We start from the raw sequence: 16,284 nt of genomic DNA, 5'->3' as shown, positions 1-16,284 counted from the left end.
CATTTACGAGCTGTATTGTGGGTGATCGAGCACTTCACATCGAAAACGCTGCAGGAGCATCTTCATTGCCCCTGCAGAATGCGGCTGGGGATCGTCATGAAGAAGGTAACGCATGACAGTTATATTATGTGGGCTGCATACCTTCAGGCGAAATTTCTCCTCGTGCCCTCGTACTTGGCAGGAGACACTATTTTCTAGGCATCATTATGTGCTCACTGTGTGCTCAGAACTGTAAAGTGTGACGTGGCGTGATTGACGGGTGTACTAGAGACACTGACCAACACATCTGTGCAAAGCTTCATCGGATTTTCATAGTCTTTTCCACTTCGCGACCGATCGGAACTTACTTTCCGAATAGCCCTCAACAACATTTTTTTCTCGTTGACACTGCTCACAAAATAATGAAACGAAAAAAGTTTATCGCCAACTACTTGTTTGTTTTTCGTGCAGTAAAACTTCAGCATCAGGCATGGCGTTTTAATTTATTACTTCTTTACGATTAATTCTATTAGCAACACATATTGCAGACAATAGTTTCCAAAAAGACACGCGTGAAAATGTGATTTTTCAAGGGGTCATATCTCGGGTTCTGTTGGTCACAGACAATGGTGTCATGTGTTTTGGATATCCCTTGGCCTACCGACCATTTGAATGCTTACAGAAAGAACGGGCAAATTATAGCTATCCTATAGCAAGAGTCAAAATTTAAACGCTACACATTTCCTCCCAGTGGCGGGTACATACGGGGAGCGCGCGGGGCGCCCCCCCCCCCCCTTGCGGGGCCGAACGCATTGCCACTCGTGCCCCCCCCCCCTCCCCCCGTCAGCCCGCACGCTATTCGTTCGTTTCTTTCGTTAGTCGACTCGACTGAATCGAGTTGTATAGTAGTTGTACTTTCCTATGTAGCACGCGCGTCCGCGTCATGGTATTTTATACGTTTCTGTCTGTCATATAGATAGCTAACACATACGTACGAGAAAAGTCGCCACCATTCTAGTGCTCTCGATATCATAAGATGGTATTGTCTTGTATATGTGTATAATCAGTTTAAATAAAACTTTCTTAAACTTTGCATGTGACTTGATTATTTTTTATTATGGTGAAAGTAAAGGTAGCTCAAGATATCTTTAGCGCCCCCTCCTTGAGGTTTTTCTGAATCCGCCACTGCTACCTCCAGTCCATGTAAATTGAGGAAATCGGTTGGTTCTTTTGTGTTAAGTTTGGTCTATGGTGGGCCTTAGCCGGCTTGTAAAAACACCATTTGTTCTTGGGCGGTCCCTGAGAAAACCCCAAAAAACCATGATTTTATTGGTATCAAAAGTACCAGTTATGGGGATGGTCACTTCTATCATTTCTACTCATGGTATCGGCGAACTTTTTACCATATGTCCTTAAGATGATGATCTCGGGAAACCTTAAAGCTACTTCCGCCGATATCATTATCAATTACTGATATCAGGAGGTTCAAAGTTACCGTACTTAACGTACGTAAAATATGTATATCATATCTCGTCTGATGGGTAAATGTAGCTTTAACTGGCGTAATGGACACGTTGAAAGGTTTCTGGGATCACTGCAAGGGTCCTAAGGCAATTTTTCACCAAAAATCCTGTATGATGTGCTGTTTATGTCTAATGCACTTTCTCTGCCTCGTGATGACTGGGTGTTGTGTGATGTCCTTAGGTTAGTTAGGTTTAAGTAGTTCTAAGTTCTAGGGGACTGATGACCATAGCTGTTAAGTCCCATAGTGCTCAGAGCCATTTTGTGTAATGCACACGTCATATCTACAGAGGACGTCTTGACATGAAAATTATTTGATGTTGCCGCCTGGCGCTTTAAATATATTACAAAAAATTATTTTGTTGTACGAAATTATTTGTACTTGCAAATCAAATAACGATTTTTTTTCTTTACCGTAGGTGTAGCCTAAAAACATTTTGCAGTGCTATGTAAAGTAGTGTAAAATGAGCTTGCGCTGGATGGGAGATGATTTTGTGTTAACCTTATATTATGCGTAGTTATTTGGTATTTATAACCCACAATATGTAAATGTGTCGAAATATATAAAAAAACTGTCAAAACTGTACTAGCCCACATAATTCGTGTTATACACTGAATCGCCAAAGAAATTGGTACACCTGTCTAATATAGCGTTGGTCCCCCACGAGCACGCAGAAGTGTCTCAGCACGGTGTGGCATGAACTCGACTAATGTGTTAAGTAGTGTTGGAAAAGATTGACATCATTAATCCTGCAGGGCTGTCCATAAATCCTTAAGAGTACGAGGGTGTGGAGATCTCTTCTGAACACCACGTTGCAAGGCATCCCAGATATGATCAATGATGTTCATGTCTGGAGAGTTTGGTGGCCAACGGAAGTGTTTAAACTCAGAAGACTGTTCCTGGAGCCACTCTATAGCAATTCTGGAAGTGTGTGGTGTCTCATTGTCCCGCTGGAATTGCCCAAGTCCGTCGGAGTGCACAATCGACATGAATGGATGACGGTGGTCAGACAGGATGTTTACGTACGTGTCACCTGTCATAGTCGTATCTAGATGTATCAGAGGTCCCATACCCCTACAATTGTGCATGCCCCACACCATTACAGAGCCTCCAGTAGCTTGACAGTCCTCTGCTGACATGCAGGGTCCATAGATGCATGAGACTGTCTCCATACCCGTACACGGCTATGCGCTCGATACAATTTGAAATGACGAGACAACATGTTTCCAATCATCAACAGTCCAATGTCGGTGTTGACGGGCCTAGCCGAGGCGTAAAGCTTTGTGTCGTGCAGCTATCAAGGATATACGAGTGGGCCTTCGGCTCCGAAAGCCCATATCAATGATATTTCGTTGAATGGTTCGTACGCTGACACTTGATGGCCCGGCATTGAAATCTGCAGCAATTTGCGGAAGGGTTGCACTTCTGTCTTGTTGAACGATTCTCTGCGGTCGTCGTTGGTCCCGTTCTTGCAGGATCTTTTTCCGGTCGCAGCAATGTCGGAGATTTGATGTTTTACCGAATTCCTGATACTCACGGTACACTGGGGAAATGGTCGTACGGGAAAATCCCCACTTCATCGCACACACGGAGATGCTGTGTCCCATCGCTCGTGCGCCGACTGTAAGACCACGTTCATACTCACTTAAACCTTGACAACCTGCCATTGTAGCAGCAGTAACCGATCTAACAACTGCGCCAGACACTTGTCTTACATAGGCGTTGCCTACCGCAGCGCCGTATTCTGCCTGTTTACATATCACTGTATTTGAATACGCGTGTCTATACTAGTTTTTTTGGCGTTTCATTGTATAAGCAATGCACCATGCTGTAACAGGAAGAAGAAGGAAACCAAATGATGAATTTTTTTGTCACAGCACAGAAAGGGTAAATATGTACGGAACCCATACGTACCAACGTTTGCTGAACTGTCGTTGAGGAGACACTGTTTAATGCCACTTGCTTCCACTAGGTGGTTTATTTCTCAATAATTGCACCTCTACTCGCCCGTACACATCTCCGCAGCCGTCATTCACCATCCTCATCTATGGCTCGTGGTGCTTCACCACCACAGTTCCCTCGGCGCCAGTTTTGGATAGTGCCATTTTGCCACACACAGTATACTTTAACTACGGCTGTACTCGAACAGTTTACAGACACACAATTTCGGAAATGCTTCCACCTGTGGACTGCAAGATAATGATCATGCGCTTTTGGGCGTGAGATATATCGCTCCGTTTCAGAATTACGACAACAATTGCACTGTTTTCCGCATCGCCACCCCTCCCGAGACCCGACACTTGCCAACGCTAGCGTTGCCATCTGTCGTCTGTGAGTGGTTACTGCACGGTGACGTCCAACGCAGACGGTTGTCATATTAACGTAACTGGACCGTGTGTTTAACATATTAAATCATTTGCGAAGTAATCGGAAGTTTGAAGTTGTTTCATAGATGGGATTTAGAGTCTTCAAAGAATCGAGGGTAGGGGTATTTACTAGTTTTATCAGAACGGAGAAACGTATGCAGTAACTGTGATACGTCTTCACGTGATTCTATGTGAATGAATCAACAGTTCGCAGATGTATTGTTGAGTTCAAGCAATCGGTTTCCACAGTGAACATTGAGAGGTTGGAGCGTTCTCTTCTGGTCAAACGTGCAAAGTGTCGCAATTATTCGTGACAGTGTGGCTATTAGTTCAGTGAGGTCGGTTCTCGGCTGATCCCACAAAATGGGATATGGGGTATTCTTCAGTACGACTAAATATCTGGTATGATCATTACCATTCCTGACGAATGTAGTTAACAACAGAAAGTCAAAGTTGCGCCCAACCAAAACTACGGTTCAGTAGTTTTGGATTCAGTACATAAATGACGTAATAAACAGTGGGATTGCGGGTAGCACAGGAAATGAAAGAAACATAAATGCATGTGTGAGAGAAACTGGGAGCAGACGACTTCTCTTTCTTTATTGTTTGTCTGCTTGTTTTATACATAATCAGAACCGAACATCGTCTTGTGTCAGTCAATATGTATTTTGTAGCCTTACAAAATATAAATTTCATGTATAAGTAACAATTTGATCATATAACTACTTCGTTCTTATGTAGTCAAAGCAATTACTTTTGATGTAAGTACAGTTTACATGCACAAACCTAATTATTGTTGTTATTACGGCCGGCCGCTGTAACCGAGCGGGTCTAGGCGCTTCAGTCCGGAACCGCGCTGCTGCTACGGTCGCAGGTTCGAATCCTGCCTCGGGCATGGATGTATGTGATGTCCTTAGGTTAGTTAGGTTTAAGTAGTTCTAAGCCTGATGACCTCAGATGTCAAGTCCCATAGTGCTTAGAGCCATTTTTGTTGTAATTTTGTACTAATAGATCGTTCTTCGTCATGAACAAAGGCAATAGTTTCATGTTATTATTGGTAAGTGAGAAAGATGTTTATGACCAAGAGTAACAAGTGTTATTTGAGCTCGGCAAAGTATTGAAGTTAAGTCTGATATGTTTTTGTTTTGTGCTGTTTTTTTTAATTTTACCCTTTTTGAGGAAGTTGCGTTTTGAGGTGCTATAGGGTAAATACGTATTTCTTTTTATTTTTACTGTAGTATCCCTCTGTTTCCGTTACAGGTAAACAATCTTCGAATGAAACCTGATTTAAACAATGAAAATTGCCAATATCAATATAACAAACACCCAAAGCTGCAAACTAGCCCTTTTTGTTTCATAATCCATTCTCAAACCATCCTGTGAAGCAATAGGCATCCATTCACAATAAATATTACTGCACGTAGCGAAATATCATGACAATCGTTATCCAGAGGAACACAATGCAACTGGTAATGAAACCGGTTTCATGTGTGGAGTAATTGTTCAAATCGCTCTCAGCACTATGGGACTTAACATCTGAGGTGATCACTCCCCTAGACTTAGAACTACTTAAACCTAACTAACCTAAGGACATCACACCCATGCGCGAGGCAGGATTCGAACCTGCCACGTAGCAGCAGCGCGGTTCCGGACTGAAGCGCCTAGAATCGCTCGCCCACAACGGCCGGCTGAGTGTAGTAACATCTATTCTGATTGAATGCGTATTGTTTCGCAGAATGGTTTGAGAATTGGTTATACATAAAAACCTGAAACCAGTCATCATCAAGTAACAGAAAGACATGTTTTGCATCTTTCGCTGTTTGTCATATTGAAATAGAATCACAAGTTTCTGACCCTTCAGCATTCCAGCTTGTTCCAAATCCACATAAATAGTTTCAATTTTGCTATAAGTACTGTTTATTTTTAAGTAACAGACAGGATGACAACTATACAGCAGAAAAATTTTCCATAGGTTAGCGGCTCTTTATATATCCTCATTCAGTCTGTAGATGGATCATAGCTTTCGTTTTCTAGAGGAATCTATCGTAAGACACCGATCGCATAGCAAACAAGGCGATAGAAATGAGGTAAGGTCCGATAGGTACGCAGCACAGCTGACGTACAGGTAACACGGCTGCTAGGAAACCTACCTTAGCCTACGCTTACTTGCTATAGTCTACGGTAGCCTGCGGTAGATTCACAACTCTATCTGACCCACTGACCTTTGCTGTCCACAGCGAGGCGCAGCGCAGCATGCGGCGGTCGGCGAGTCCCCAGCCGTCCCCCGGGCGGCGGCTCCTGCACAGGACCCTGTTGCTGCGAATGGGCTGCAGCGGAACTGGCGAAGGCTGCGGGGGCGGCAGCGACCTGGCGGCTCTGCGACTGCCGGACGGCGCATCCAACCCCAACATCTGCAGGGAGCCGGGAAACGGCGCCTCCGGCTCCGACACGGAGGAGGAGGCGGCTGCGGGGGCGGCGGGGGCGGCGACGCCGGAGGCGGGGGTGGGGGCGGGGGCGGCGGAGAGCGCTCTGACGCTGCACAAGGCGCCCTCCGAGGACGTGGCGTGCTGCAAGGACAGCTCCGGCTACGGCAGCCTCCCCACCGACGGCTACAGCTCCGCGTCCACACGGCTGTCGGACCTCGAGCTGCGAGCCACCTCGCGCACAGGTACGTTCTTCAACAAATTACCTGAGGCTGCCCAGGTGCACAACTTCCTACTTCACGCACCAGTATTTTGGTCCATAGCATGTCATTAACCCTTCATGTAGGTATGACCTTACATTATAGGATCAGAAATACCCAGATATCTATTAGAGGTCATTAATAAAGGGTGTGTCCACCGTTCGCCTTTATGACTTTTTGAACCCTGCTCGGACCACATTCAGTGAGGTGTCTGATTGTATGTGGAAGGAGGACAGCCCATTCTTCCCCAAGAGCCGAAACCAGGAAAGGTACTGATGTTGGTTGCTGGGGTATGGATTGAAGTCGACTTTCTAACTCATCTAAAGGGTGATCCATTGGGTTCAGGTAGGGACTTTAGACAGGCCAGCCAGTTTCAGAAATGTTATTGTGAATAAACCACTGGCTCTCAAATGCTACTTTGTGATATTATGCATTACCATAGTGATACAATCAATCATTGTCTCCGAACTGTTCGTCTACTGTACGCAATACACATTGCAGTAAAATGTGATCCTATCCTCCCGCATTAACGTTTTCTTAAACACATTAAGACAACCACACCCTAACCACAAAAAATCCTCAAACTGTAATACTGCCTCCTTCGTACTTCACTGTTGGCACAACGTATGATGGCAAGTGATGTTCTTCAGGCAATCGCCAAACAAAAGCCCTTCCATCTGACTGTCAATAAGGACAGCATGATCCATAATTACAAATTACTCTTTTCCAATCCGCTGCCCAGTGGCGTCGCTTAGCATTCACTTCATGATATGTCACTTACGAGGGGCTGCTCGACTAATGTACCCCATTCTGACTCCCTACGCGTAGTCATTATGCTAACTGGCTGTTAGTAGCTCTTTAGAACTCGATAGTAATTCCTTTCTCTCGTTTCGTGCCACTTTTTCAACCATTCTCAGCAATGCTCTAGGTTCGTGCAATCTTCCTGGTCCTGGTTTAGTTACGGCTGATTCTTTGCGTCTGCACTTCACAATCACATCACCAACAATCGACATGGGAAAATGCAGAAGGGTTGAAATGTTCGTGATGGGTATGCCACTCAGGCGACACCCAGTTACTAGTCCATGTTCTAAGTCACTGAACCACTCTGCTGCTACTGCTCCCCTACCGACAATATAATACCTCCCTCCTCCTTTATACTGGCAGCTCCACTACTCGTTGCATCTAGTGATCGTTCTGCGTTATATATGAGTGACCAGATACTTTTGGTCAGATAGCGTATCCACTCAAGGCCCCCTCATTGTCAGCGGGTTCGAGGGATATTTACGTCTGCGGCATTCTGCGACTTATATCCGAGGCAAATGACAAGTTTCAGCCCGGCATTGTTATAATGTTATTAGTTCATCGTTCCTCCACTAGATGGTACCTCTCGTTAGCTAATAAAATGCATTCTCGGCCAGCTATAAAGTTTTCCATGGTCATACTGGGGAAGATAAAAATTATGGCAGTCGTTGCACTGAAAATAAAGTAGCTTCTCGAATGGTTTTGGAAGTTGCCAGTCATATGCTCGAGGTGCAAGTCTCTCATCAATTTACAAACGAGTTAATGTATTAGATATTTTATATTAAGCATGTAAAACCTTTATGATTATAGACATTAAACACTAATTACATTTATTTTATTAGCTTTGGATGATGCACCCATAGACTAACGAGAAAGGTTAGAAAAGATTTGAAATTATGTTTAAAGTCTGTCAGAAGTCGCTAAATGCTCTCATTATCAAACATTGGATGGTATAGCCTGCGTAGTTTGTGCTCCACTTTAAGATAAGCTACTGCTTCACACATCTCAATGTTTATAATATCACATTTCCCTAACTATGTGTCGTAAAATGCAGGCACATTGAGTAGCATATGTGGAACTGCCTGCAAGGTCTATTCCAGGTATAGCTAGTAGTAAAGAAGTAATAAATTAAAACGTCCTGCCTAATGATGCAGTTTTACGACATGGGTAGCGAAAACGGAATAAGTGTAAACTTTTTATTGGTGAGTAATGCAAGCATCCATAAATACTTTTTAAAATATTTTATTTTATTGCCATAACTGGTTTCAGGCTACCACCCTTCACTTTCGTAGATGTTTCGATGAACAGCGTGTCGTTTGCTGCTGCAATGAGTTCCAGTTCATGGAAGCTTGTTTTGTTGCGACCCATATGGTTTTCCATGTCGATATATATGATGTTGAGTTGTAAACCGCACACATATTGTAAATAAATTACTGTGGCACACTTCATAATATTCTTAATGTCAGTGTTGAGCCTCATATATGTGCTATATATGTGACTGTTTTTTTTTGTACTTATTTACTTTGCAAACTAATTTTTTACTCGTGTCAGAAGCATTTTAAATATATGAAATTCACTATATACATGACTGGCACTTCTCCATAGCTTTGCCTGGATGTACATTCATCACATATAAATTGATCACATCTTCTTCTCCTCCCACTCTCTGCATTGTCCTCTCCCCCCTCCTCCTTGGTCTGTCCATCTCATCCTCCCACCTCTATGTATCTCTGTCTCTTCTCTGTATCTTCATCTTCTCATCACCCTCCCTTTTTCGATTTCCTCCACCTCCTCTCTCTGACCATATCTTCCTCTCTCTCCCTCTAACCATATCCTCCTCCTCCCTTCTCTTTCCATCTCTGCCCCCTCTTCCTCTTCCATCTGCCCATCACCTCTCAACACCTTCCACCTCCGTCAATGCATCTCCCCCCTCCTCCCTGTCTCCATCAATTTCCTCCTCCCTTTCACTCTGTCCATCCCCTCCTCTATCTATATCAATACGTCCTCAGCCATACTCGTTGGCATATGTAACCAATGCAATACAATTCAATAAAGCAGCCAATACCTCTCACAACATGCCTATCACACAGGGCAGGCTACACATCAGGGACTGGTAAATTATTTATTTGCCCATGATGTACAGGTCTCCATACAAAGTATGCCGATAAAGCAGGCCAACACTACTCCAACATAACATGCCTGCCATGCAGAGCAGCCTACATGTAATGGCCCAGAAAATCGTTTCTTCTCCCCTGAAATGTAGATTGCCCAGCAAAGCAGGTTGATTTGGTTGGCCAATGCTGTTCCCATATAACATGTCTGGTGTGGAGGGCGGTCTATACACCTGGGGATTAAAAAAATATATTTTTGCACACATCTCCAGTCCTATTGAAACTAGGTCATAAACTATACAATGCTGATACTTGCAAGGACTACTGTTTCTGTGCCAAATTTGGCTGAAATCAATCCAGTGGTTTGGGAGAAGATTTCAGACTTCCATAAATAATCTCTGCTTTACAGATATAACAGATTACATGACCGTCATAGTTATGTGTATATATATTATAAAAATAAAATAACAGGGCAAAGAATTGACCAACTCTACATTCAGAAAACGTTTCTCCAAGATTGAGTCACACCTAGGCTATTATCACTGGCAACCAATAATTCTAGTTATGAGCATGAAAATGGACAGAGAGGACATTAGCAGATATGGCTGACTGTTCTTGGCCACACTCGCTCTTGCTGTAGCTGGAAGTCACCATTTAGGTGGTGACTTAGCCCAACCAGCACCAGTTTTTATTCGATTAAAGGACCTGCAAATAACGCGGTCCTTGTTGTAACCAGCTGGAAGATGTTCATGCGGTTCCATCCAGTCTTGATGCTTAGATTTCCACCGTGTTAAGTCCTTCCTTTTCTAGATGTACTTCCAAAGGCTTTGATGTCTGAAGGAAACTATTCCTTGATTTCATCTTAGGCTGAGAATGCAGCACAACGAACTATGTTTTACAGTGTGGAGACTTTGAAATAAAATTTCTTGATACTAGCATTTTAGCCAAAACAATTCATTATCAAGAGCGCTTGTATAGGGAGACAACAGAAATTTATTAAAACCGAAAAAATATAACAGAAAGGAAAAGGGAGTTCAATTAAACAAATACAGATGCCAACTTTGTACATGGGATGTAAGTCTAACGCTCAGTTACTTTTAATGGAGAATGATATTACCTGTCGGAATTCCGGTGCCCTCTATACACCCCATAAGTTGTCACTGAATTTGAATTTTCGTAGAATATTGGACGCAATTACCTGTTTTATACCTAAAGATGTCTCTCTCAGACAGGGAGGAAACACTTGTTCCGTTTCATAGCTCTAACATCACAGGTGTTTGCAGACTAAGGTATGGAAATTCAGGTCCGCCTGTTATGCGGACAATTAAACTTTTTATTGCCCAAACATCTTTCTGTACGTTTGTGCCATCATCAGTAGATACTTTTATTCAAGTCTTATTCAGTATAATGTCAAGTTTTGTAGGTTTTCCCATACATTATTAAATACCTCGCCATAGTTATTCCTCGTGGTTCCTGTCCTCATCTGTATACTCGTATGTTCTAGGAATACACACGGAAACATGGTTCATGTTTTCAATGATCACCACTCGCAATCTAGAACGTTAAACGTCACGAAACACACTGCTTGTGTGTTCCTGTTGTATATGAGTTGAACATCAACAAAGACCTTGCAGATAAGAAGTACACTCGTGAAATCGCGTTTCAAAAATGCATACAAACCCTCACTCTATAATAAAGTAATAGTTCGACGACACATAAAAACAGGATTGGCAGGCATTGTAATTGCTTTCGAACCATAAGCTACAACTAGAAAAAAATCAGATGTAATCAAAGCTATGCGCAACACACAAGGAGCGTCATTGTAAACATGTAGCGTCATCATATACATGGAGCTTCAAACCTAGACGGCAAAACTGAACTAGAAAAAAAAAGTCAAGTGAATATGGTCTCTAAAATGCATACCTAGTTGCACCTCTTCATTTTTGATACTGGAGAATGAGATTTTCACTCTGCAGCGGAGTGTGCGCTGATATGAAACTTTCTAGCAGATGAAAACTGTGTGCGGGCCCAAGACTCGAGTTCGGGACCTTTGCCTTTCCCAGGCAACCGCTCTACCGACTTTATTTTTTTAAATTTTCTGTTTTTTATTTTTTCTTTTTTTTACGCTCTATCCGACTTTTTCTGTGGCAAGTGCTCTACCGACCTTTTTTTAACAAATAAAAACCTCTATTATTTGAAAATAAAAGACGACGTTCTTCATAAAACACTATTCCTTAAAAACGTAAAACATAAATAAATATATTTTCTCAACATCCTTCTTCTTTTTTTTTGTAGACGTAAATAGGTATACAGACTCAACATCAGCAGCAATCAACCATTTTTTAATGTTTTTCTTTTTTTGGGGGGGGAGGGGGGAGGGGGGGGGAGCACATGAGAAAGGAAACAAATAGGCTGCAGATACAGAGCTATACGTGAACAGGATAAACATGTGTAAGGAAAAAGCTTTGAAGATGAGGAGAAAAGAGAAGTGAAAAAAATTAGGAATACTTGTTGCCCTGTGCTCCACATTAGCGCGACATCAGAACAACGTCCATTCTATCATTGACCATTAGAAGGGGAACGTGGGATCGTCCAGTTTTGGCTGGCACGTTTCGTTGAGATTCCAGCTCCGAGGCGAGTGGGCGAAAATATTCTGTAAATAGTTCGCGAATGTGGCCCGATAGTGTCGATGTCGGCGAAGGGTGTGGTGGTGTTCTTGGAGGCGTGTCCAAAATTCCACCGAATCAACGATGTCGTCCCGAAAGAGGTAGTTGATAGCCATGCCAATGATCTATGTGATGGTGTGCCACTTAGACGATGGAAAGCAGGTCGCGTCAGGACATATCATCATGGCAGGAGAAATGTGATGTGGTGGAATTCCGAGGTAGAAAGCCACAATCTTCTGTACGAGGGTCCAGACAGCTGCTGCTGGCCCACACTCAAAACGATGTAAATTTGTTTCTTCGATATTGCATTTGAGGCACAGGGGTGAGTCCACCAGCACGATGCGATGCAGTTTCTGGTTTGTAGTATATCTGCCGTTGGCGAGAAGGTACCACGAAGCGTTGGTGTCAGTGGTGTGGTATGGTTGGTGGATCGTTTTTAAACTGTAGGCCATGAACCCTGGGGGTGACGTGCTTCGATGGGGTTTCAGACTGGGTACGTTCGGAGAATGCTGTAGATGTCGCAGGTGGTCGTCTTACTGGTCCTGGGGAGCTCGGTGCATATGTAGCTGTGTTCCAAAAAGAATGTCCGATGTGGGATGTGGGATGTGTGCAAAGACGTCGTTGGGCGTTTCGAAACAGGTGCGAGCTCGGTGGTCAACATTCCAGCAAAACTAGCTCAATGGCTCTAAGCACTATGGGACAACATCCGAGGTCATCAGTCCCCTAGACTTAGAACTTCTTAAACCTACCTAACCTAAGGACATCACACACATTCAAGCCCGAGGCAGGGTTCTAACCTGCGACCGTAGCAGCAGCGCGGTTCCGGACTGAAGCGCCTAGAACCGCTCGGCCACAGTGCAAAACTAGCATTTTGGCTTTTTTATAACCGGAGCATAGTATTGATGTAAAGTGCCATGGTCCTGGCTCTCACGTTAACCACATAGAGGCCACCATCCCGCTTCGGTAAGGTGAGAGCATCATACTGGACTTTTAAGATGTGTCCAGAACATATAAAATACCCAAAAGTCGCCTGTAGTCTGGCTGCCATTATCGCAGTGATGAGCAGAATCTACGCGATGTGGGGTATCCGGGCTGCCAGATGGGTACTGACGAAGGTGACTCTCTGGCATATATTCAATGGGCATAGTAGGTGGTTTTGTATGTTTGTCCGGATGCGTTGCAGTAGCGCCCGAAAATTGATCGCTGAGGTGCGGCGAATGTCTCGCGTGTACACCAGTCCGAGACAGCGAAGGGTGACCACCAGTTGAAAGTGGACTTTGCTGTCTGCGGGAAGGCCACGGCCGATCTTCATGGCGTATGATTTTGCGACGTTCATAGAGCCCCCTGGGCCCCTCCCAGCGGAGGTTCGAGTCCTCCCCCAGGCATTGGTATGTGTGTGTAGTCCTTAGCATAAGTTAGTTTAAGTGGTGTGTAAGTCTAAGGACCGATGACCTCTGTAGTTTGGGTTTGGTCCCTTAAAAATTTACACACATTTGAACATTTGAGTGCTTCCTGCCCCTGCACTGTAACAGGTAATCCACTGCATCGCAGCTTGGACGTCGACCGCTGAACGTACGACGAAGTCCAAGTTGTCCCCGTAGGCTAGGCAGCAGAACACATGATCCCGGAGTGGAATACCTGTCAAGCGTCGCCGTAATCCGCAAATGAGTGGTTCCATCGCAATGGCATAAAGCACCGTCGACCGTGGGCAATCCTGCCCTACTGACCGTTCTAACCGTATAGGTTCTGTTAACTCTGCCGTTGACGAGAAGCCTGAACGTTGCCCCACGAAGGATCCGCATAATCACTTACGTGAACGTCGGGGGAATCGCCATCCGGTCCATCATTGCGTTGAGGAATGCATGATTGAAGCGGTCAAACGCTTGATTGAAGTCGATGGAGATTAAAGCGCCTGGCAGTCGCGAGTGTGTTGCCACAGCAATCACATCTCGATATTCACTGAGGGCTGTCTTTATAGTATGATCGCCGCCTAAGGAGGTTTGTTCGTGGGAAACAATTTCTCGTAATACATGCTTGAGTCGCACAGCTAGAAGGTGTGTGAAAATCTTGAAGTTGGAATTGAGTAATGTGATCGGCCGATAACTATCGAGTCGTGTTCCTCCTGCAGGTTTCGAGACTGGTACGAATAAGCCTTCAATGAACATTGGTGGCGGGATTTCTGCGCCGGACCAAAGTTCCCAGTACATGTCTCTCCATCGTGGCAACATCAAATCTTGGAGCGGTAAACCATCCGGGCCGGAAGACCGATTCTGTGATCCTTTGGCCACAGCGCCATGGCTGTCGTCGGTGGTCACTTTCGCAGTCAGGAAGGTTGCAGCCGCGGCGTTTAGGGTACAATGTACCTGCCGGGCAACCTCAGCAATGGCCCCTGCACCAGCAGGTACTTTTTGATAGAGAAGGCTATGCTAGTACTATGTATTTTATTATTTAAATCAATGTGTCAATAATAAAATTCGCTGATGTCATTCCTGGCCTCAGTGAAAATGTGGAACTATTGCAGGACCTGTTGAAAGGATTGAACAGTGTAATAAGCAAACATCGCAGGTTGAAACTAATCCCAAATAAAGTTATGAGGAGCAGCAGAAATGAAATTTGCGATATACTTAACTGCAAAATTGGGGCCCACAAAATAGAGGAACGTTATGTAAAAGGAAGGAGGACGTAAAAAATAGACCAGCACCGGCAAAGAGGGCATTCTTGACCAAAAGAATTTTGTCAGTATTTGAGGGAGAAATTTCTAACACCGTACGTTGGAACACCGCATTGTACGGAAGTGAACCATGGACTGTCGGAAAACGAGGAAAGAAGGGCATCGAAGCGTTTCAGACGTGATGGTGTACAAGGATGTTGAAAATTATATGGTCTGATAAGACATGAGAAGTTTCTCCGCAGAATCGCAAAGAGAGGAATGTGCGGAAAACATTGAAAAGACGAAGGAACACAAGGATAGGACATTTATGAATACATCAGGGAATAACTGCATGGTAAATGAGGAAGCTCGAGAGGGTAAAAGCTGTAACGGAAGGTAAGGAATGGAATGCATCCAGCAAATAGCTGACGACATAGGGTACAAGTGCTACCCTGAGATAAAGAGGTTGACACAGGAGAGAAACTCGTGGCAGGCTGTATCAGACGAGCCAGAACGCAGATGATACCATAATAATAATGATGATGGCGTATAGAGTGTCCTGGAGAACAAAAGAAAGAAAGACCTGAATAAAAGTATCCGGTAATGATGTCACAAACTGAAAGGTTGCATAACAGGCAAACCTCGATTCCCATAAGCTAGGAAACGATTTTACACATCAAATGCGGCCTGCCAGATGAAACTTAATGGAAACAAAAAATGCCCACACGGCACGCTCAGCGACTGATTATCGATCACAAGGCGTTTACAACAGTCTGTTAACACCACAGGAAATAATCTTTATTTGTCTATCAGTTATTTCCCTGTTATTCTAGCCGGCCGATGTAGCAGTGCGGTTCTAGGCACTTCGGTCTGGAACCGCGTGACCGCTACGGTCGCAGGTTCGAATCCTGCCCCGGGCATGGATGTGTGTGATGTCCTTAGGTTAGTTAGGTTTAAGTAGTTCTAAGTTCTAGGGGACTGATGACCACAGGTGTTAAGTCCCATAGTGCTCAGAGCCATTTGAACCATTTTTTGAACCTGTTATTCTAGTGTGAATGGCAAAATGGGGGATGTTAACGTATTGCAAGTCTGGGCTGCTTTGGCCAGTCACCGTGTTAAACGTTTAACTCCTGTAGTTCTTGTTGTTTCACATCTCACTGGACAGTGACTCTCTCTGTCCCGACAGTGCTCGTCATGTGTCCTTGTCGGTCATGTTTCCTGTGAAAATGTGTGAAGACCTGACAAAGAGTTAAAAAAACAGGAGAAACAGGTTATGCTTATTGCCTTCAAGATGTTTTCGTGAAACAATCCGTCATTATCGATACGGAGGAGGGGTAGATAAGTATGACCGATGACATGATTCCACACCTCCAGTGGATCTTGTTTAAGATCTGGAAGGCGATCCTTCACATACTAACTGAATAGTGATATTAGGTCTGTTTCTGCTCCAGTTTGCAAATTATTCTTTTCTTATGCTACTTTGATAGCTTAACCCATAAATCAAAT

At 44.1% G+C, this 16,284-nt stretch overlaps 1 protein-coding gene across 1 annotated transcript in view; it reads left to right on the top strand.

Moving 5' to 3' along the window:
* LOC126195600 (kinesin-like protein KIF26B) overlaps positions 1–16,284 on the top strand; it is a 279,531-nt gene that overhangs the window by 249,473 nt on the left and 13,774 nt on the right. The window contains exons 15-16 of the mRNA XM_049934226.1: positions 6,105–6,327; positions 6,364–6,535. Coding sequence (XP_049790183.1) covers positions 6,105–6,327; positions 6,364–6,535 — 395 coding nt within the window. The remainder of the gene's footprint in view (positions 1–6,104; positions 6,328–6,363; positions 6,536–16,284) is intronic.

This window comes from Schistocerca nitens, chromosome 7 (genome assembly GCF_023898315.1).
Source record: "Schistocerca nitens isolate TAMUIC-IGC-003100 chromosome 7, iqSchNite1.1, whole genome shotgun sequence".
NCBI classification, from domain to species: domain Eukaryota; kingdom Metazoa; phylum Arthropoda; class Insecta; order Orthoptera; family Acrididae; genus Schistocerca; species Schistocerca nitens.
This window is presented reverse-complemented; position numbering and strand designations above follow the sequence as displayed.